This window comes from Scyliorhinus torazame, chromosome 5 (genome assembly GCF_047496885.1).
Source record: "Scyliorhinus torazame isolate Kashiwa2021f chromosome 5, sScyTor2.1, whole genome shotgun sequence".
In the NCBI taxonomy this organism is placed as follows: domain Eukaryota; kingdom Metazoa; phylum Chordata; class Chondrichthyes; order Carcharhiniformes; family Scyliorhinidae; genus Scyliorhinus; species Scyliorhinus torazame.
The window spans coordinates 222,418,058-222,440,160 of NC_092711.1; the positions used below are offsets into that span (position 1 = coordinate 222,418,058).

The 22,103-nt window shown below is 41.9% G+C and overlaps 1 protein-coding gene across 2 annotated transcripts in view; it reads left to right on the top strand.

Annotated features, from left to right (window-relative positions):
- Nucleotides 1-22,103, top strand: part of LOC140420959 (fibronectin type-III domain-containing protein 3A-like) — a 174,342-nt gene that overhangs the window by 133,395 nt on the left and 18,844 nt on the right. For both annotated transcript variants that reach the window (XM_072505159.1, XM_072505160.1), the window contains 11 exons: nucleotides 4,612-4,671; nucleotides 4,786-4,924; nucleotides 5,252-5,305; nucleotides 5,459-5,580; nucleotides 6,270-6,444; nucleotides 8,025-8,111; nucleotides 10,431-10,569; nucleotides 13,531-13,599; nucleotides 17,235-17,353; nucleotides 19,719-19,824; nucleotides 19,919-20,091. In XM_072505159.1, the coding sequence (XP_072361260.1) occupies nucleotides 4,612-4,671; nucleotides 4,786-4,924; nucleotides 5,252-5,305; nucleotides 5,459-5,580; nucleotides 6,270-6,444; nucleotides 8,025-8,111; nucleotides 10,431-10,569; nucleotides 13,531-13,599; nucleotides 17,235-17,353; nucleotides 19,719-19,824; nucleotides 19,919-20,091 (1,243 nt within the window). The remainder of the gene's footprint in view (nucleotides 1-4,611; nucleotides 4,672-4,785; nucleotides 4,925-5,251; nucleotides 5,306-5,458; nucleotides 5,581-6,269; nucleotides 6,445-8,024; nucleotides 8,112-10,430; nucleotides 10,570-13,530; nucleotides 13,600-17,234; nucleotides 17,354-19,718; nucleotides 19,825-19,918; nucleotides 20,092-22,103) is intronic.

Below are 22,103 nucleotides of genomic sequence, written 5' to 3' on the forward strand. Positions count from 1 at the left end.
GCATGCTGGAGGGTCCGTGTCTCTCCGTCTCCCGTGGTGCGCGAGGGGCATCCTGCGGGCGTCGCATGCTGGAGGGTCCGTGTCTCTCCGTCTCTCATGGCCTCCGAGGGGCATCCTGCGGGTGATCTGCATCTGCGGGGATGGGTGCCTGGACGTTTGGTCCTGCGATACACAATGAAGCATGCATGTTTAGACATCAGGCAGTGATCAGGTGATATGAGGGAGGGGGATATAGGGGAAGGGGGATATGGGGACGGGCTGTCGGTGGCTCACTTGCTAGTACGCCCCCGACCTCTGCATCAGCAACCTCCCGGTCGTCGGGTCCGCCAGCCAGTTCCAGTGCCCTTTCCTGGTGTTCGGTCAGTGGCCTCTCATCAGCGGGGCCTCCTCCAGTCCTCACATGCTCCCTATTGTTGTGTGCACGCTTCTCCTGTGGGGGGGGCGGGGGCGGTGGTGGCAGGGGTAAAAGGCAACACTGTTAGGCAGGTATATGAATGCACGCCATCGGTTGCGCGTGCATTGCAGAGGTTAAGGTTAGGGCTGGATTCACTTGGGGATATGGGGGAGGGGGGGATATGGGGGAGGGGGGGATATGGGGGAGGGGGGGATATGGGGGAGGGGGGGATATGGGGGAGGGGGGGATATGGGGGAGGGGGGGATATGTGGGAGGGGGGGATATGGGGAGGTTCACCCTGCCTGCTCTGACGAGGTCGTTCAACTTCTTGTGGCACTGGGTGCCTGTCCGTGGTGTCAGGGCCGCAGCGGTGACGGCCTCTGCAACTTCCTCCACAGACATCGGCTGTGGCGTGGGGCAACTCTGCGGCCGTGCCCGGGATACAGGGCGTCCCTCCTCTGCTCCACCACGTCCAGGAGCGCCTCCACATCCCGTGACTCGAACCTCGGGGCTGAGCGGCGGCCAGCCATCCAGTCGGGTGTTGCGGTCGGGTGGGGGGGAGCAGCGCGGCCTTGTGAGCCGTCACGCCGTGCGGCGCGTATGACGCTGCACGGCGTGAACCACTGCGCAAGCGCGGATCCCGTTACGTCGCTGCTAGCCCATTTCGGGCCGGAGACTTTCGACCCATTTTTCCGACGTGACGGAAGTCGGATTTGCGCCGTTTTTTGCGCCGATCGGCAGACTTTCCGCCGATAACGGAGAATTTCGCCCCAGGTGTTTTACAACCTAAGAGAGCGATTGCCATATTGTTACGCACCATTCCTGACATCCTCAGTAGGGGGGTTGGTTCGCTCAGTTGGCTGAATGGCTGATTCATGATGCAGAGTGATGCCAACAGCACGGGTTCAATTTCCATACCCGCTCAGGTTATTCTTGAAGGCCCCTGGGCAGCACGGTGGTGGAGTGGTTAGCACTACCCCCCCATGGCACCAAGGTCCCAGGTTCAATCCTGGCTCTGGGTCACTACGTGTGGAGTTTGCATATTCTCCCCATGTTTGCGTGGTTTCGCCCCCACAACTGATGTGCAGGGTAGGTGGATTGGCCACGCTAAATTGCCCCTTAATTGGAAAAGATTAATTAGGTACTCTAAATTTATAAAAAACAAAAATTCTTTTCAACCTTCTCAATCTTTCCCCTCTCCTAAGGCGTGGTAACCCTCAGTTAAACCACCACCGATCAGCTCTCAAAGCGGAGAGCAGCCTTTGGTCCTCCAGGACTGTGGCAATATTTGCATTTAGTTAAGCACAAGACTGAGACTGCCATAGCCCAATAGCTCTGAACCAGAGGAACTAGATCCAAAGCTTGGACGAAATTGGAACCCAAGTGTGGAAAGGCAAATTTCTGAACCAGGCTGTACGCTAAACACATATTTTAAATCATGGCTCTTAATCAACAAGACACACAAAATGTGAAGCTGGACGCCCAGGAGTTCATTTAGTTCTAGTTTCTTTTGCAAATTTTGTACAGTTTTGAAGTGGATTTTAAAAAAGGACAAATTGAATTTGCTAAGTATACATTGTGACTGGCAAAGGAAGCTCTAATTGTGGTACAGAGTATTTATATAACACAACCTTTATAAATGGACACTTATTGACAGTTTCCAAATAATTTACATTGTAAAAGATCCAAGTTTCACCTTGAAATTGCAGACTCTTCATGAACAACAGGCAACCGCAATGTACCAATTTTGCTTGCAAGTGAAAATATGGGGTATACTGAATACTTGCACAACCTGATCCCATGGATCGAAGGGCTTCTCTGCCGCTCTGGATGCTGGGTAAAGAATTCACCTTCCCACCAAATCCAAGAACTGAACTGGAATGATCAATATTCACAAAATGGAACTTCCTCTAGATTATTAACATGGAGGTCGTAGCATTAAATTTCCACAGCCGAGTCAAGTGATATTACTTCACCATTGTCACAGAGTCTTAACCGAGTGGAGCTCACATTAAATCTGTTTGAAATTGTGGGTGTTGAGTTTCACGTAGATACTGATACTGGGGAATATGGTCTTGCTGGAGCAAACAAAAACAGCAAGAGATAGGACTGAGGATGAAGAGGATGACTGGGAAATAGAAACAGCAAATTGTTGCTCAAGTGCTTACAGGTTTGTTGGGGTGTGTGAGGCCTTCTTGGTTCTCTGCAGAGAGTCAGGAGCAGAAATAAAATAACAAGGAGTAAGAACATGGAATATAGCTGCTGGAGTAGACCAAACAGCCATAAGCCAGCTCTGCCTTGTGTTACGATCATTGCGGATTTTGGCTTCATAGAACATACAGTGCAGAAGAAGGCCATTCGGCCCATCGAGCCTACACCAACCCACTTAAGCCCTCGCTTCCACCCTATCCCCATAACCCAATAACCCCTCCTAACCTTTTTGGTCACGAAGGGCAATTTATCTTGGCCAATCCACCTAACCTGCACGTCTTTGGACTGTGGGAGGAAACTGGAGCATCCGGAGGAAACCCACGCAGACACGAGGAGAACGTGCAGGCTCTACACAGACAGTGACCCAGCGGGGAATTAAACCTGGGACCCTGGCACTGTGAAGCCACAGTGCTATCCGCTTGTGCTACCGTGTTGCCCTTCAGTGCCACTTTCCCACCTGCTCCCCACATCCCTTCATTCCCCAAGAAGACAAAAATCTGTCTTTCTCAGCCTTCAATATATTCACAATGGAGTATATTCAGCCCTTGAATGGCGAATTCCAAAAATTCACAATCCTTTGACTGCGGAAATTTCTCCTCATCTCAATCTAAATGATTGTCCCCTTATTCTGAGACTGTGCTCCCTGTTCTAGATTCCTCAGGGGAAATAACCTTTCAGTTCTATGCTTTCAAGCCCCTTCGGAATCCTGCATGGTTCAGTGATATGACCAGTCGGAGCAGACAAAGTGGAAAAACCAATGGCGATCAGAGGAGGGAGGTTCTTTGTGTGACATTTCTTGGGCTATGGATCCGTTATCACATATTTTGCCATATTTTCATCGTTATAGGAAAAAACTGGGGTTTACTTTTGGAAGTAATCATACAGTGAAACATTATAATTCCTGTGGCACGGTGGTAATTACATGATATTTACAATTTTGATATTGAATGTGAGGAAATATTTGCTATTTACTCTAACCACAAATCTGCATCATCACCAAGACCGCTTATTTCCCCCTCCATGATGTCACGTACCACACCTACGTCAAATCATCAGCTGATGAAACCCGTACCTATGCCTTTGTTACATTGAGAATTGACGATTCTGACATATTCCGATTGGTCTCCCAAATTCTAACCCCTTAAACGTGAGGTCATCCAAAACTCTGCTGTCTTTGACTTATTGTTCACCCTTCACTCCTGCACTGTCTGACATATATTGAATTTTGGTCAAACAAATCCTTAATTTTAAAATTTTCTTTAAATTTTTTCTCCCAATTAATATTCAGTTTTTAATCATCGCACCACTGGTGATCATGCCTTCAGCAGTTACAATCCTTAGCCCTTTTCCCTGTAAGTTATTCGGCAATCTACCATGCTGGAAATAAAAGGACTACGTAACTAACATTGACTTTAAAATGTGCCCGATATGCAGCTACGCCGAAATCTTAAAGATTGCACAATGCGGGACAGCACGGTAGAATAAAGGTTAGCACTGTGGCTTCACAGCGCCAGGGTCCCAGGTTCAATTCCCGGGTTGGGTCACTGTCTATGCGGAGTCTGCACATTCTCCCGTGTCTGCGTAGGTTTCCTCCGGGTGCTCCGGTTTCCTCACACATCCCGAAAGATGTGCCATTTAGTTAATTTAGACATTCTGAATTCTCCCTCTGTGTACCTGAACAGACGCCGGAATGTGGCGACTAGGGCTTTTTAAAAATAAAAAAAAAGATTGCACAATGCAACAAAACAGGCTTTGTCCTGCAAACAGAAATTAGTGGGAACATTGATCCTAAGCTCTGAAGCTCCCTCCCTAAACCCCTCCACCTCTCTAATTCTCTTTGCTTCTTTATGGCGCACCCATTTAAACCTCTTTTGGCCAAGCTTTAGTTTTACTGCCCTAATATTTCATTGTGGCTAAGTTTCTAATTTTGCTTTAGAATGCTCCTTTAGATGCCATATCAATGCAAAGTGAGAAAGTTCAACTTAAGATCTGTTTCTTAATTTCAGAGGAGAAGAAACAACAGTTACTTTATCCGAACTGCGACCGGCCACAGATTACCACGTTAGGTACTGATTCATAGCAATATCATTTAAAATTAACATAATAAATTTTCTTATGGATTGTTACAAGAGAAAGGAGGTTTCTGCTTTACCCTCTTAATAGTTGTGTTTTTCTCATAGAGTTTCAGCAAATTGCAATTCTGTGAGAGGGTCTGCGTCAGAAGCGGCAAGCTTCACCACAGAAATCAGTAAACCCGATTCTCCTGCTGCACCAAAACTAATTAATAGGACCAAAAACAGTCTGAACCTGCAGTGGAAGGTATGAATTGCTAGATCTATCAGCAAATAATTTTTTGATGCTTTGACTGTAGGAGAGGAGTAGGGATCTAGTGGGGGTGGCTGCGGAGGTGTTGTGCGGTGCTTCCTGCGAAATGTTAACACTCAAGGGGCTCTTGTACAAACATTCCCAGGACCCCAAATGTAATTTTCAGGACATGGTGTAAGTAACCCACAGGGAACAATATAATCTGCAGAGAATGTTTGCATTAGTGTACAGCAGCAAAAATAACATGCTGGCACGCTAATAAATCCAGTGATGTACAGAAAACTAATAACACCTTCAATCTATTTTAATTTTTTGCTGCAGGCACCCAATGATGGTGGATCTAAAATCTCCAATTATCTTTTAGAATGGGATGAGGTGAGTGTTTTCCTTGTACTGTCTTTAAATGACAGTTCTCCTTATTAAAGGATCAAAATGTCATGGTGCAGATGACGCTGTGGTAGTAAATTGTCAGTAGTTGGTATTTGATGGCTAAATAAGAATTAACTGCAATAAACCTTTTTCACGTAGGGAAAACAAACCCCTTTCACGGAATGTTACTTTGGTCATCAGAAGCAGTACAAGTTGACTAAATTGTCCCCATCAGTAGGATATACGTTCAGGCTAGCAGCAAAAAATGAAATTGGACTGAGGTAGGTAACTTCGAAATATATGACTGGCTTCAGTTCACTGAGAATGGGAAAATCTGTTTTACCTATATCTGCTTTTTAAAAATCAGGTCCTGGGGAGAAGGAGCTAAAGGTATGTGATAACATGTATTGTCACATACCATCCTCTTACAGTGGCATCTGCTCAAGTTCTACATGAAATTATCGAACAGCCTTGATTTTTTTTTTACATACAATCTTGTATGAGCTTCAATTCCACTCTCTGCTTTATCCCCGAATCCTTGATTCATTTAATGCTTATGTTCTGTAACAAACCCGTTCTGTTGGTTGTTATACTAGCTGTTATACTAACTATAAAGTCTATCGTCATGTTTTTCCATCCATCAGAGCGATCAAGGGTGTATGATGGCCATTTGTAGATTTCTACTTGAAAGCTCATCTGAAAAGGCCAAGCTGTGCATCTTGAGGCACATTGTCCCATATTGAGCGATGTTTTAGTTGATAGAACGTGCCATTGCTTGTGGAAGCTGACTTTTGCATGTGTGCCTACGGTGCTGGGAAGAAGATCACATTCTAATGTCTCTTATTTCTAGTGCCTTCCCATGGAGGGCCAACCATTGTTCGCATGTTCAGCTGCCCTGGTACTTGCAGTAATAAATTGTGAGCTTCTTGCATTACACTTTAATTATTTATATTTTTGGTTCTTCCACTAGTGATCTCAGTGAAACAGTACAGTATTACACAGCAGGCAGTGTTCCACCTTCGCCAGCTGCTCCTCACCTAATTTGTGCAGGTGTCACATGGATGTCGTTGGAGTGGGGTAGACCCAGTGGTGTTTCATGTGATGAGTCCATTACATACATCCTGGAAGTGGAAGATGAGAGTTCAGTAAGAGATTTTAAGATATATTTATTAAGTATTTTTAATCTGATTGAGAAAGTGAGATATGGGCACTTATAGTATTTGTTATATTTATTTGTTGCTGCAAAGAGAAAAGGTATGGAGGTGGCCAAGCTCTGGATTTTTGTAAAACACGATGAGAGGTTTAGTTAAGAGTGTTGCTCAATACAATCAAGTTGATGTTCTGTCAAAGACCATGCAAACACACTGTTGACGTCACTACACATCACGTGACACACAACCAGCAGGAATGTATTCCCAGATACGGAACAGTATTGAATCACATTCCACTATATTACTTCTTGCTAATGCCCACAGTTGCCCATCCGACTTCTGTGATGATATACAGACTTTTCTCCCCATATATTGGGGCAACTCCCTGACAGCATAGTGGGTGTACCGACACCTTAAGGACTGCAGCAGGTCAAGAAGGCAACTCATCACTCCCTCCTGAAGGTCAACTAGGGATGGGCAATAAATTCTGGTCTAACCAGCAACACCCACATCCCTAGCTAAAATCATTTTTTTTAAACCCAGAAAATGTAACATTTTAGAATTGGTACATTCACTGTAACTCAACCAAACGAAGGCACTTGATTAACACGGATTGCTTGTGGTATTCACAGATTACTGACAAGCGGTGCACTAAATACGAAAACCATTCCATGTATATTCAGCCTCACTATTGGGACCATCTCGCAGTTAGGTGTTTAGAAGCTTAAAATCATGATAGGATTTGAGCACATAATCCAAATGGCCACAACTACAAGAGTGCTACAGTGTTGGATGTGCTAATTTTTCAGAAAGGTGGTAAGTGGAGATCTGTCCATCTGCTTACTGCACTAGTTAAATAAGAGTAGGTGATTCCCTAAAACTACTGGCCAACATTTTGCACTGAAATCTACAATTTAAATTGTTTTGTATAACCTTGTTCTTTGGGATGAAGTTCTTTAGGATGTTCTGAGGACGTGAATTTATAAACAATTGGAGTTCATTCTTCTGTATATAAATGTACGTTAACCTTGCAATGTGTGTACAATCTGTAGTGCATCTTAATTGTAAAACCATTAAGTCAAAAGAAGTAACAAAAGTGCTTTGAATTATACTTTTAAATCTTCTCATTGTCTTAAACTGCATGGACATAGGAACACGAGCAGGTCATTCAGCCCCTCAGGTCTGTTCCATTTCGGCCAGGGCTAACCTGTGTTTCAGATGTTTTTTGTATCGTGAATAGTAATTTGTCTTGTACAGATTGCTATTGGATATGGGCAGAGATTTGGCACGTGGAAATTGCTAACCTCTGACCAATTATGGACAGCACATTTTCAAACAGCAAACTATCCTAGTTGAAATGCATGTCCCGGTGGAGGAAATGTGATCATTTCTGGTTTGTTAATCACTATTATTTTTGGCTGGTTTTCATGAGCAGTTATTGTAAGTCAAATGGACAGAACAAAAGGGAATTTTGATACTTTTTCATAAGTTTTTTTGCACAATACTGCTGTGACTCACAAATTGCAAATTTAACTTGCAAAATTGTTTTCAATGACATTTTAAATATTTTATAGGGTTATGGTTTTAAGGCAAAATACAATGGTGATGAGCTCGCTTGCACTTTAAAAAATCTCAGGCGGAGTAGCTCCTTCAATTGCAGAGTAAGTGCTATTTGCTTATTCATGGCTTATTTGTTTTTCTTTTAATACTACTCTGCACTTTTGATTGAGTTAATAATAATAAGTAGGCTTACATTAAGACTGCAATGAAGTTACTGTGAAAATCCCCTAGTTGCCCCACTCCGGCACCTGTTCAGGTACATAGAGGGAGAATTCATAATGTCCAATTCACCTAACCAGCACGTCTTTCGGGACTTGTGAGAGAAAATCGCAGACACGGGGAGAACGTGCAGACTCCGCATAGACAGTGACCCAAGTGGGAATTGAACCCGAGACCCTGGCGCTGTGAAGCAACAGTGCTAACCGATGTGTTACCCATTGGATTCAGATGATAAATGGCGTTGGTTCCCAAATGAGGAAGGAAAATAATCAACCAGGGAGTCCATAAAATCCCTACAGTGCAATTCGACTCTTCAGATCTGCACTCACCCTCTGAAAGAGCACCTTTCCTGGGCCCACTCCCCTGCCCTATCCCCCCGTAACTCCACCAAGCCTGCACATCTTTAGACACAACGGGGCAATTTAACATTGCCAATCCACTTAATCTGCACATCTTTGGACTGTGGGAAGAAACCAGAAAACCCAGAGGAAACTAGCGCAGACTTAAGGGGAAGTGCAAACTCACACAGTCACCCAAGGTCAGAATTGATCCTGGGTTCCTGGCGCTGAGAGACGCGTTGCTAACCACGGTGCCAGCATGTTGCCTTACATCTACGTAGTACTATCCAGTGCCCCTGTGTGAAAGTATGATGTATTATTGCTGCATCACATCTTGTTGTGCATCTTACTGTAGTTGAATTGTCATAGGACATAGACATAGAACATACAGTGCAGAAGGAGGCTATTCTCCCATCGAGTCTGCATCGACCCACTTAAGCCTTCACTTACACCTTATCCCCGTAACACAATAACCCCTCCTAACCTTTTTGGTCACTAATTTGGCAATTTATCATGGCCAATCCACCTAACCTGCATGTGTTTGGACTGTGGGAGGAAACCGGAGCACCCAGAGGAAACCCACGCAGACACTGGGAGAAAGTGCAGACTCCGCACAGACAGTGACCCGGCAGGGAATCAAACCTGGGACCCTGGCGCTGTGAAGCCACAGTGCTATCCACTTGTGCTACCGTGCTGTCCCATGTCTGAGACTTGCTGAGGCTCAAGAATCATGAATAACCACTTCAGTGGGATATTGGAGGGCAGTTGATTATGTGGAATTTCAGGAACAGAAGGGGTGGGATTCAACTCTTTGATACTTTGTTGTACTCGTTGCTGCTAGTCTCACTGTTTCTCTTCAGTGGCTAATGGTACAAGAGGCCGTTTTTACAATCCACAGACTCTGTCCAGGGCTGTTTCTGCAATAAAATCTCTTTTTAAGAATTGAAACCAGTCATCAGTCTGACTTTGAACTCCCTACCTGGAGAGATAGTCTCTCACCACATTACTCCATTTCATTCAAATGAAAGCTCTCCCCTTAATGCCAATCCAGTATCAAAGGCTGAAGTTGGACTTTCCTGTTTGCTGGGCCCATGGTAGGTGGATCTGAATGGGAGGGGATCACTTCACTTCCATTGGATGCAAGTTCCTATTGAAACAAGTCTCCACTAGCTGGGGAGTAGTCTTTAGAGTGTATCAAAATTATTAGTTGAAAAGAATTGCTGACCGTAGCGTTTTATCAGTTATCATGGCTAGCACAGGTGCCCTAATCAGGAGAGGAAAAGCAGTAGAAATAAAATTATTTTTTTAAATAGAGCAGATTAAAGACTGGAATATGGACATGGAGTGAAGGTAGAAGCTGAAATAGCCTGAAAATTGTTTTAGATTTTAAAATAGTTTTTAAAAATGGAGTTAATCTGGAAACATGTGATGCTTCCAGAATATAAAAACAATTGGGGGCCAATTCTGTTGTTAAATCCCAGTTACAGCATTGAGAGAATTGAAAAGAGGAAGTTTGTAAATGATTTAAATGAGTGTTGGGTGTAGGATCGGGTAGCTTTCAGCCTGGAGGATGGAGTGGCAGGCCACAACGTGGATTTCTGCTAATTTACGCATACACCACATCCTGAAGTTGGCCTATTTCAGAGGGGCAATGAAAGCAAATACAGGCAGTGTATTGTCATTCCCCACCCCTCACTCGACACCTCCCCCACCCCACACCTCCCTTCACCACAAAATACAGGCCAATGTTTGATCTGTCTCCATGGGGATACGGGAACTGTGTGCTGAAGTGCATGCTCTTAAAATGTATCCTGTTTAAACTTGAGTTGACATTAACTTTATTTTCTTTTCATTAATATGCAGGTATTTGCCTGTAATAGTGAAGGCAAAAGTAACCCCAGTATGGTTGTGAAATATTGCACATGTCCTGATAAGCCTGGACCACCGAGTAAACCATGCATAAAGGGAAAAGCTCATGCATACAGTTTAAAGGCTGTGTGGGGTAAGCCAAATCTGAAGTGATGCAATAATGCAGCCCATTGTGAAAACAAGTCATTGCAATGATTTCCTATAATTAAAATTGTGCTTTTTGTTCTCCAAACTGTGTAGCTTTTATTGAATCGTGTGCATGTTGCCCCTTTGCAACATCTGCATCGGTAGAAGATGCGAGCTTTATGTCACTTGCAAGTGTCACAAGTAAATCCTTTGGGGGGGAAAAAAGGGGGCAACCACGGAGGATAGCACTCGCCGGGGTGTACGATGAAGCAGTAATAAGCAACTGGGAAAACTATAATTTGACAAAGCAGCAGATATTGCAAATAGAATTGCACAAAAAAAGTTTTTTTAAAAAAAGAATATGTCCCATCTTATTTTTTCAGTTACACAAATGCACACACATTTGATCAATTCATAAAAGAAGCTTTCCATTTACCCAAACCATTTTCCTTGCTTCTTATACTAACATTGCTTTTGCCTCCTGAGGCCTAATCTCCAAAGACCTGGAACTAACAAACTTTTACTCCTTTTCTGGCGCCTGTTTCGTTCAGTTGGATTACAGTCTGTAAGCATAGTCAAAGCAGCAGCGCTTTTATAAATAATTTCATACACTTTCAAATTTTGTCTCAGAATTACTGTTTTCCAGTCTTATGGTTATTTGCTTTTAAAAAAAGTTTCATGCTGCAGAAAAATCAATAGCTGATCTGTTGCTACTGCCGCTACGGCTGTTTAGTTTGTGTAGAAAATATTAAGAAAGCGCTGGGAGCATTGAATGAAACGGTAACTAAATGTTACGCTGTTTTCATGCTCCAATATATTATTTCAGGCTTCCTTTATTGATATTTTCACAATTTGTTTACACTCCTGAAAATGTAATTACATAATGACCTGCGTTGTTTTCGTCAGGTGAGGTGTGCATTTTTGCCCTTTTTTTAAAGTATCCAAGTTATGGATGTAGCATGTACGTCCGGTGATTGTTCCACATGTCACACTTTTTAATGTTCCTTTGACGAATATGCCCTCCCAAGATCTGCTGGTTTGTAAGTGAATTCTTGTGTGATTCCCCCAAGTGGGGGTGAGTAGTTTTTTGGAGTAGCATTTGTTACATTGTACAGTGATTTGGGGGAATAATTTTTTTAAGGCTTGAAAAAGCATGGATATCTGTAAGGAAAGCATTCAGGATTTCAAAGACTTTGAGACGAGGTGATTAGGAACAAAAGTAGTGGAGGCAACATCTGCATTCAGGGTCAAAGATATTAGGGGAAGAAAAAAATGGCAAACGTGTGAGGAATAGGATTTAATTAGAGGGACTTTTATTACACTATCATGAAAAACCTAGCTAGCAACTTGGTGGTTAAGAAAGTGGGAATTCAAAACAAAGCCCCATCATGAGGAAAGTGGAGCATTAAAAACAGGATTGGGAATTTCAGAAAAATACAGCCAAAGAAGGGAGGTTTAAAAAATATATACACCTGGAAATATCAAGAAAAAGAACATCAAGCAAAAGCAGAAATTAAAAACTAAAATTAGCTGATGTGGATTTGGGGTGGGTTAAGCTGAAGAGCGGGACAAGGAATTAAAATAGAGGCAAGTAATCAGACAGCTGCACTGAGAACTGGCAGAGCTCAGTGTGTTGCAAAGTTGGTAAGATGTAGGGTTGGAACTGACAGCTCAAATCCTGTGGGGTGAGGCGGAAAGAAGGAGCACATCTTTGGAGCCAGGTAATTTTAGCGGAACTAGAAGAGGAATGTGGTCAGACAGCAAAGGGAGCATGTTCCAAGGCTGATCCAGACGGGCAGAAGAATTGCAATTTGTTTCCAATGTTGGGTTATCTCGAAAGCAAGACATAGGAGTTGGGGTAAATCAGAGTTGATGCAAAAGCACCACCTACTGTTTGATGACTTGCATTAAAAAATTTAAAGAACTGCCAACAAATTTTGGTAACAGAGGTCTCCCATTATATGTTGACGCAGGGTTTTCCTATTATAGGTACTTGCGTACAAACCATGACTCGAAAAATGTGACATAACGGACCAACTTGTACAGGGGGTGGGTGTCATGTACAAGGCATTAATTATAGCTTTTTGTAGATACCAAATGTGTGTGTGCATGTTAAATATTTATAAGACTGTACCTGAAATAAGCAATCAGCAGATAGTCCTAATAAAAAACTCAAATTCTAAAAGGACTACAGCTTCATTGATGTTTGGAGAAGGATTGTTGGTAAATGCCTTGAAATTGAACCTATTAATTTTAGCTCCATCTTTAATAATGCTTTATATTACCAAGAGATAAAGAGATTTAGTGCAAATTAATTCATCTTGTTTTACGGTTTAACGTCAGATCCATACAAATGGTGCTGTCCAACTAGATATTCCAGTTAAGGAACTGTATCAGTCAGTCTTGGAAAATCTTTAAAAGGAAATGCAATTTACACTTGCTCAAAACTTATTCAAAATCTCTAACCATGAAAGGAACATAGCAGAAATTACCTGATTATTTTACAATTTAAAGAAATGTTCTTGGTTTAAAATGAGAAGCTAAACTTAATTTATGTTTGTGATGTCCCCATCAGAATTGTATATTCTTGTGACACATGATTTGAGTTCCGAGGAAGTATTTATTTTCGCATAGCGTATTGCCTGAGATCCTAACTTATGGTGTTGGCCTTGATGAAACTAACATGCAGCTGAATACATTATATCACATTAGACTGAGCGAAGTCCCATTCCTCTTAAAACGATATGTTTCTGCGCTTAAAAAAAATCCATCCAACCCAGTGACTTGTAGAAGAACAAGCTTCCAGAATACTGGCTATTATGTCCAATGTGTTTCAGAAATGCGATAGGAGAATCATAGTTACACTGAAGTTGCTGGTCATATTTTAGTTGGGTAAAAGATGTATATTTCTCTTCTGAAATATTAGTCATGTTTAAGTCATCAAATGTTTTTGCTTTTTTTTTTTCAGAGCCTCCAAAAGACAATGGAGGGGCAGAGATTACCAAGTATGTACTGGAATTATCAGAGGGATTGAATGGTAAGATTTTTAAATATCTTTTACTCTGGGCCTTCTCAAATATATGTTTGTCTGCCAAATTTTGCATGCTAGTTAGTTGTGGATTGATGAGATGTATAATGTGGCGATTAACTTATTTATCTTTCACTCTTGCTAAATTTGTGTTTGGAACTGATGTCCGTTAAACCCAGTTGTTTTTATTCTCCACTTCAATATCACAGCTCTAGTTTCATTGTTCACTTTCCCAGCTAAGAAAAGGAAACCAAAGGTTTTAATTTCAAGATGGCACGAGAAAGCTCGAAGAGCATAATCTTGTATGTGTATATTCTAGATCCTGGGACACACATGATACCAGTAAACGTTCGTGGTAGTTAAAAAAAATAATGTATGTTAACAAATAAAATGCATTCTTAATAAATGTTTTGGCAAATTTGGGAAGAAAAACAATTTTGATTCATGAAAATCAGCCAAGTGTGGCATTGGATATAAATTTTGATTTTCAAAGCAATCTCCTATAATTAAAATCACCTTTGCATCATTTGTATCCTCTAACATATTGTCATGATACCTCTAGCCAGTGTTGCTTTATTTTTGTTTTGCTACCTCAAGGTAGTGCCCTAGGCCCAACAATCTTCAGCTGCTTTATCAACGACCTTCCATTGTAAGGTCAGAAGTGGGGATGACTGCACAATGTTCCGCATTATTCGTGATGACTCGGATAATGAAGCAGTCCATGTCCAAATGCAGCAAGACCTGGACAATATCCAGGCTTGGGATGACAAGTTGCAAGTTACATTCATGCAATGACCATCTCCTATCAGAGAGGATCTAGCCATCGCCCCTTGACATTCAATGGCATTACTATCGCTGAATTCACCGCAATCAACATCCTGGCGGCTATCATGGATCAGAAACTGAACTGGACTAGCTGTATTAATACTTTGGCTACCACGGCAGGTCAAAGGCTTGGCGAGTAACTCACCTCCTGACACCCCAAAACCTGTCCACCATCTACAAGGCACAAGTCAGCAGTGTAATGGAATACTCTCCACTTGCCTAGATGAGTGCAGCTCCAAAAACACTCAAGATGTTCCAACATCATCCAGGACAAGTAGCCCGCTTGATTACTCTTCCTTCCACAAACATTCAAACCCTCCACCACTGACAAACAGTGGCAACCGTGGGTACCATTTTAAAAATGCACTGCAGTAACTTGCCAAGGTTCCTTCGACAGCACCTACCAAACCACGACCACTACCATTTAGAAGGACAACACACTTGTGGACGGCACGGTAGCACAGTGGTTAGCACTGTTGCTTCACAGCACCAGGGTCCCAGGTTCGATTCCTGGCTTGGGTCACTGTCTGTGCGGAGTCTATACGTTCTCCCTGTGTCCATGGGTTTCCTCCCGGTGCTCTGGTTTCCTCCCACAAGTCACGAAAGACGTGCTGTTAGGTAATTTGGACATTCTAAATTCTCCCTCTGTGTAGCCAAACAGGTGTTGGAATGTGGCGACTAGGGGCTTTTCACAGTAACTTCATTGGAGTGTTAATGTAAGCCTACTTGTGACAATAAAGATTATTAATTATTATTAAGAGCAGCAGATACCTGGGAACCCCACCGCCTAGCGATTTCCCTCCAAGTCACTCACCACCCTGACTTGGAAAGATATTGCCGTTCCTTCACTACTGCTGGGGCAAAATCCTGGAACTCCCTCCCTAACAGCACAGTGGGTGTACCTTTACCTCCGGGACTGCAGCGGTTCAAGAAGGCAAGTCACCACCACCTTCTGAAGGGCTACTAGGGATGGGCAATAAATTCTGGCCTACATCCTCTAAATGAATTTTAAAAATAACAAATAACCCTTGGATATTAAAAGTTTGAAGACCATAAATCTTAGGAGCAGAATTAGATCACTCGGCCCATCGAGTCTGCTCCGCCATTCAATCATGGCTGATATTTTTCTCATCCCCTTTCTCCTGCCCTCTCCTCATAATCCCAGATCCCCTTATTAATCAAGAACCTGTCTGAAAGACACTCAGTAATTTAGCTTCCACAGTCTTCTGTGGCAAAGAGTTCCACAGATTCACCACCCTTTGTCCGAAGAAATTCCTCTTAATCTCTATTTTAAAGGATTGTTCCTTTAGTCTGAGGTTGTGCCCTCTGGTTGTGCCCACTAGTTAACATATATGCACCTTTTAAATCTTCGATCATTCATTTGGAAGAATAGAATATACACTTGTATATTGCCTTTCACATCCTCGGGAGATTCCAAAGTGCAAAACAGCCAATGAATTATTTTTGTGGCTTTCCTGTTTTCGTAAGCAAACAAAACAGCTCGTTTGTCACAGTAAGGTCCCGTAAACAGCAATGAGATAAGTGACTAGTTAATATTTATAATGCAGTTGATTGAAGAAGAAATATTGGCTAGGTAATGAAAATGCTCCCCATCTCTTATACTAGTCACAGAATCATAAATATTTACAATGAGACCAATTGCCCATCACGTTTGTTTCAGCCAAAAAAGGGCTCTCCATATTAATTCCACTTTCCAGCTCAAGGTCCATAGTAGCCTTATAGAGTCATAGAATCCCTACAATGCAGAAGGAGCTCATTCAACCCATCGGGTTTGCACCGACCCTTCGACTGAGCACACTACCATGTCCACTCCCATGTTGCTCTCTCCCTGTAACCTAACTTACACATCCCTGGACACTAAGGGGTAATTCATCATGGCCAATCCACCTAACCTGCACATCTTTGGACTGTGGGAGGAAACCGGATAACCGGAGGAAACCCACGCAGTCACAGGGAGAATATACAAACTTCACACAGCCTGTGCCCAAGGCTGGAATTGAACCCGGATCCATGGCACTGTGGGGCAGCAGTGCTAACCACTGTGCCACCCGTTACAGCACTTCAAATACACGTCTGATCAAGGCTTCTGCCTCTACCACCTTTTCAGGCAGTGTTCCAGACACCCACAACCCTCCGAATAGGGACATTTCGCAATTCCATCCAATCCTTCTGCCAGTTACTTTAAATCCGTAGCCCCCAATTATTGACCTCACTGCAAAACGAGATTGGTCGCATATGCCTTCCTAATCATCTTACATTTGAAATCATAATCTCAATGCATTAAATCTTTTACTCATGGTTCTTGCACATCACTGGTGCTTGGCACTTGCTCAAGCTTGATTCTAGGGCAAGCAGGTTTCAGAGGTTTGTTGGACATCTTGCATCCTTAAACTTAGCATTTGGTCTTTGCAACATCCTGAGCAAATGACTTCTTGTCCCCATGCTCTCCTAATGCGACAGAAATCACTGAAGAGTGGGCCTGTGTGCATACTTGTGAGTGAATATAACTGGTGCTGTTGCTGCACTTTCTGCAACTGCTGCCGTCTGACAAATGTGACTTTGTAACTTCTTGCAGCAGTTACTTTTGCATGAAAACCAGTCTTGACCAAAATGGCTTAGCGTGTGATAGCACTTCATAGAATCAGTCAAATCTATGATTCTTTGACGTGCTGTCACTTCATAGAATCAAGCTAGTTCCACCACTTATTAAGGTATATCTGACACCTCTGAAAAGTTCTGGTCTAGTTTACAAATAGTCAGTCATTTGAGTAACATTAATGATAATTTGTATTTTTCAGAAAATAAATGGGACATGGTGTACAATGGACAGGTCAGAGAGTATGTCTGTGATCATCTGAATCCTGGTACATGGTATAGAATGAGGGTTTACTGCATTAGTAATGGAGGACAAAGTCAGGTAAAACCAGTTATTCAGTTATGTGTTTTCCTGAAACATTTTGCTGAATCTTTGAATTAATCGAGACAAGAGATTTCTATTTCTGTTATCTATTTGTGCACATCAGAGCACACGCTACTCAAAGAATGAACTCCATCTCCATAAATATTACTTAACTTCACATCTAAAGGCAGCTACCTGCAGTCGATTCAAGAACTGCGGTGAAACCCCATTCAGCTACCCATCACAAGTAAAACACTCAATAGCAAGGAGGGGAAGACCTTCATTCTTTGAATAAGTGGCTCAGTCGCCAAATCTGAAACTGTTAGAGATCCTTAGTTTTAAATAATCAGAAAAATACGATGCAATTAAAATTGAATTTCAGTAAAATAAAGCAGAAAATGCTGGAAAAGCTCAGGAGGGCTGGCAGTATCTACGAAGAGAGGCGATGTTAACGTTTTGAATCATTTATGACTACAGACAATAAAATTCAGTTCTTTGGGAGATAATAAATTAACTTCTTAATTCATGGTCACCAATGGGAAATTAAAGAACTGCAGTTTAATTCCCCCAATTAAAATCCATTTTTTGTCAATTTTGCAGGTGACTGCTCTGACATTAGATACTTTTTGATCATACTGAAAGCTATTCATTGATCTGCTGATAGATTTGGAGTGGTTGTGGAGTTAAAAACTAATAAAATTCTGTGATTTGCTTGCCCGAAAAGATTCCTTCCCATTCTCCTGATAGCATTAGCCTCAGCTAGAGCAGCAAACCAATCTGCTGATCAAGCTCACGTGTCCAATGCTCTGACATCAGATACTTTTTGATCATACTGAAAGCTATTCATTGATCTGCTGACAGATTTGGAGTGGCTGTGGAGTTAAAAACTAATAAAATTCTGTGATTTGCTTGCCCGAAAAGATTCCTTCCCATTCTCCTGGGAGCATTAGACTCAGCTAGAGCAGCAAACCAATCTGCTGATCAAGCTCACTGGTTCAATAGCTACTTTCCTGAAATCTAGCTGCATGTTTACTGAGATCGATCACACCATGGCCGCCACTGGAAGTCCCGATGCAGCTAGTTAAGGAAACTAGAGAAATTAAAAGATGTTTCCAAGAAGTCTCGAGTTAAAGGAACAGAGAAAGCTGGGAACCAGAACAGATTGATGTAAAGTAAAGTATTGAAAAAGCATTGGATTGTGAGAAGCCGGAAATATAGTGGCAGTAGTGAAGGTTTGTGAGAAATGACTACAGTTCGGGAGACATTATTTGAAATAATTGTGGAAGTCATGGGCTAACCGCAGAGTTAGTGTAAAAGCCTACTAAGTCAAAAGAACCCTGAAAGGAGAGGTGTAAAACCTGAAAACAAAACCTTGATGGAAGCAGCAGAGGGAAAGCATAACTTAAATGAAGATTTGAAAGTGTGACTTTTGAAAGCAGAATTTGAAATTGCTTGCGTGGATGCTGGAGTTCAGTGAGACAAGGTGGCTCTTGGTATAAGAATCGTCTGGGGAGATTTTGAGGAGAAATCCACAGACATTCACTTTGTGGTTCAGAGAGGAGTGTGCCTTACCACAGTCAACTTGTGTGCTTAAAAGGGACTTTGTAAATGAGACATTTGGTAATTTAAAATGTACTATGTAATCCGTGTTAATCTTAAAATCTGTCAGGCAGCACGGTGGCGCAGTGGTTAGCACTGCTGCCTCACGCCGCTGAGGTCCCAGGTTCGATCCCGGCTTTGGGTCATTATCCGTGTGGAGTTTACATTCACCCCGTGTTTGCGTGGGTTTCACCCCACAACCCAAAGATGTGCAGGGTAGGTGGATTGGACATGCTAAATTGCCCCTTAATTGGAAAAAATGAATTGGGCACTCTAAATTTATTTCAAAAATCTAAAATTCTGTGTATAATTGTTAATTGAAGGAGGGGGTAAAGGAGTATTGTATAATAATCCAACTTTTCATGTTTAATAATTCTTGTTGAAATGTTTTTCTTGTTTAAAGTAATAGTTACGGTCTATTAAGCTAGCATTCTATTCCGCCCAGTTCTAATATCAATATGTTGATGATTACCTCTTTGAATCAGTGCTGCTTACAGGCCAGTTGTGGTATTTGGTTGGAATCTGCTTGTGTTTCCTGCAATGTTTATTTTACACACTGCAAAGCTCATGTTATAAACAGAGCTAAAATGTTTTAAATATCACATCAAAACTGTACCATCAAATTGAATTTCAGGAAAAACAATACTATATCTGCAATATTAAGGAAACTTGGAAAGATTCATTCATTACTATTTTGAATTGTAGTTGGACAATACAAGGAAAATAGAACTGCAATCACCGATTTTATATAAAAAAAAAAAAAAAAATTTTTTTCCATCAACAGGTATCTGAAATTTTGGCGACACAGACTGCAGCCATCGCTCCTGGACCTTGTCAACCCCCTCGTCTCTCTGGTAAAGCTAAAGCTAGAGAAATAGCACTCCGATGGGGTAAGAACGTTCCTGTATATGTGATGCACTTCTGCCTACTCCCCACCAACATCTCAACCTAATTGTTTATTTCATATTTATCATTCCTGAGCAGCACCACCTGTTATAGATGGTGGCTCCACAGTCACAGAATACACTGTGGAGATCGGAGAGCCAGGAAGGGACGGAAGACTTGTCTACAAGGGTCCAGAGCTAGAGTGTACAATGGGCAGTCTTTTGCCAGGGAAAATATACAGTTTTTGGATAAAAGCTGCAAACAAAGTTGGGGTAAGAAGCAAATTGAGATGACCTAGATGTATTTTGTAGCACAACTGGAATGATTTTCAATTTGGCAATGGATATGGTGATTGGCAGGAACTAAATGTGCAAAATCACATAATATTTTGAGGATTACATTTTAACAAAATTTTGAAAATTAAAGTTTAGTGCTGCTCTCAGAAGTCACTCATGTTTAGTTTTAAATAAGATCTGAATTAATATTTTAATACACATGTAAGGCTGCAGTTTTTTAAATTGTACTTTTCTCTATGAATTTTGAATAAAATGGGGGTATATAGTCATATAAAAATAACAGCTAAACGATTAATTCACACTAATGTGTGAACAATGTAAATGTATTCCTTCCAAATTATGTTGATTTTATAATTGTCAGAAACATTTCATTTTACATCAGAGGGAATCTACAATAGCATGATATTAATAAATTTAATTCTATTGTACCTTTAAAGAAATGTTGGACAGACTATTGTCATGTCCCAATATATTATGTTGTATCCTAAAGTTTCCGTTTTGTCCCTAATTTTGAAGAGAAGGATGTGAATCTGAGAATTTTTACAGCACAGGAGGAGGCCATTCAGCCCATCGTACCTGCACGGACTGTCTGAAAGAGCAGTTCACTTGTACCATTCTCCCACCATTTTCTTGTAACCCTGAACATTTTTCCTTTTCAGATAACACTTTAATTCCCTATTGAATGCCTCGATTGACCCTGTCTCCAACACACACACTCAGGCAGTGCTTTCCAGACCTGAACCACTCACTGTGTGAAGACATTTTGCTCTCAAATTCCTTTTACTTCTTTTGCCAATTACTTTAAACTTGTATCTATGGATACCTTCTTCACAGCCTTTGAAAAACTCGCACCTTAATTGCAATGACCAGCAGAGATTTGGACATTTCTCATACAAAGCCAGCTAATAGGAAAGTTTTTTTGATATAAATGTAAAGTACCTAATTCTTTTTTTCCAATTCGGGTGCAATTTTAGTATGGTCAATCCACCTACGCTGCATATCTTTAGGTTGTGGGAATGAGACCCACACAGACATGGGGAGAATGTGCAAACTCCACATGGACAGCCACCTGGGGCCGGGATTGAACACGGGCCCTCAGCGCCGTGAGACAGCAGTGCTAACCACTGCGACACTGTGCCATCCCAGCTAGTAGGAAAGTTAATTCCAAACTGTTGAAAGTTTTTGCCAGTTACAATCAGACAAAGGCTGCTATTCTCAGTGCCCACAATTCAAAACTCTGAAACATTCCTGGGATTTGAGAGAATTAAACAGTTAGCATGTGACCGGTGGGTCCGAGCTCTTAACAGTTGACCACACCTACGAAGGGTAGGAGAAATAGGACTGCTACAGGAGTTTAAAAACTGTCTCTCTAAACTCCCATAGAGGAACAAAGGGTTTGCAAAGTCAGAGATGTGTTTGCGATTTAACCCATAAACCTCTTAAACCAAAACAGATCTGGATCCAGTAACTCCTGCACCAGTAAGGAGAGATACAAAAGAGGTAGATAGAACAGAAACAAACTCCAGAGGAAAGTAGAGAGATGGTTTAGATCGATCCCGAACTTTTAAAAGCAAGAACTTGGAAAGTGAATCAGCAGGAAACCTGCTTGCTTCCAATATGGTAAGCCAGGGGTGCATTAAAAAAAACCTGTTGATTCACCAAGAAACCAATAGGAAAAACGGAGGTCGGAACTTTGTCCCTCACCTTGAAAGTACCAAACCCGGACTTAAGTGGGATGGATGCCATGGCTTCTTTGGGGAGGGAGAAAGGAAAATGATTCCTTTTGCATCACAAACTTCAAGAAAATGAACACTCATATTTGGAGGTGCAGGGGGTTTTCAACACTCGTAGTGAGGATTACTGATTTACTTCCCAAAAGCAGACAAACGCCACAGTGCTAATAAAAAGGTTTACTGGCACACATTTAAAGGTTTACCTCGTGCAAATGCACCGACAGAGAAAGTGGGACACCGTTGTAGTGACAGAGT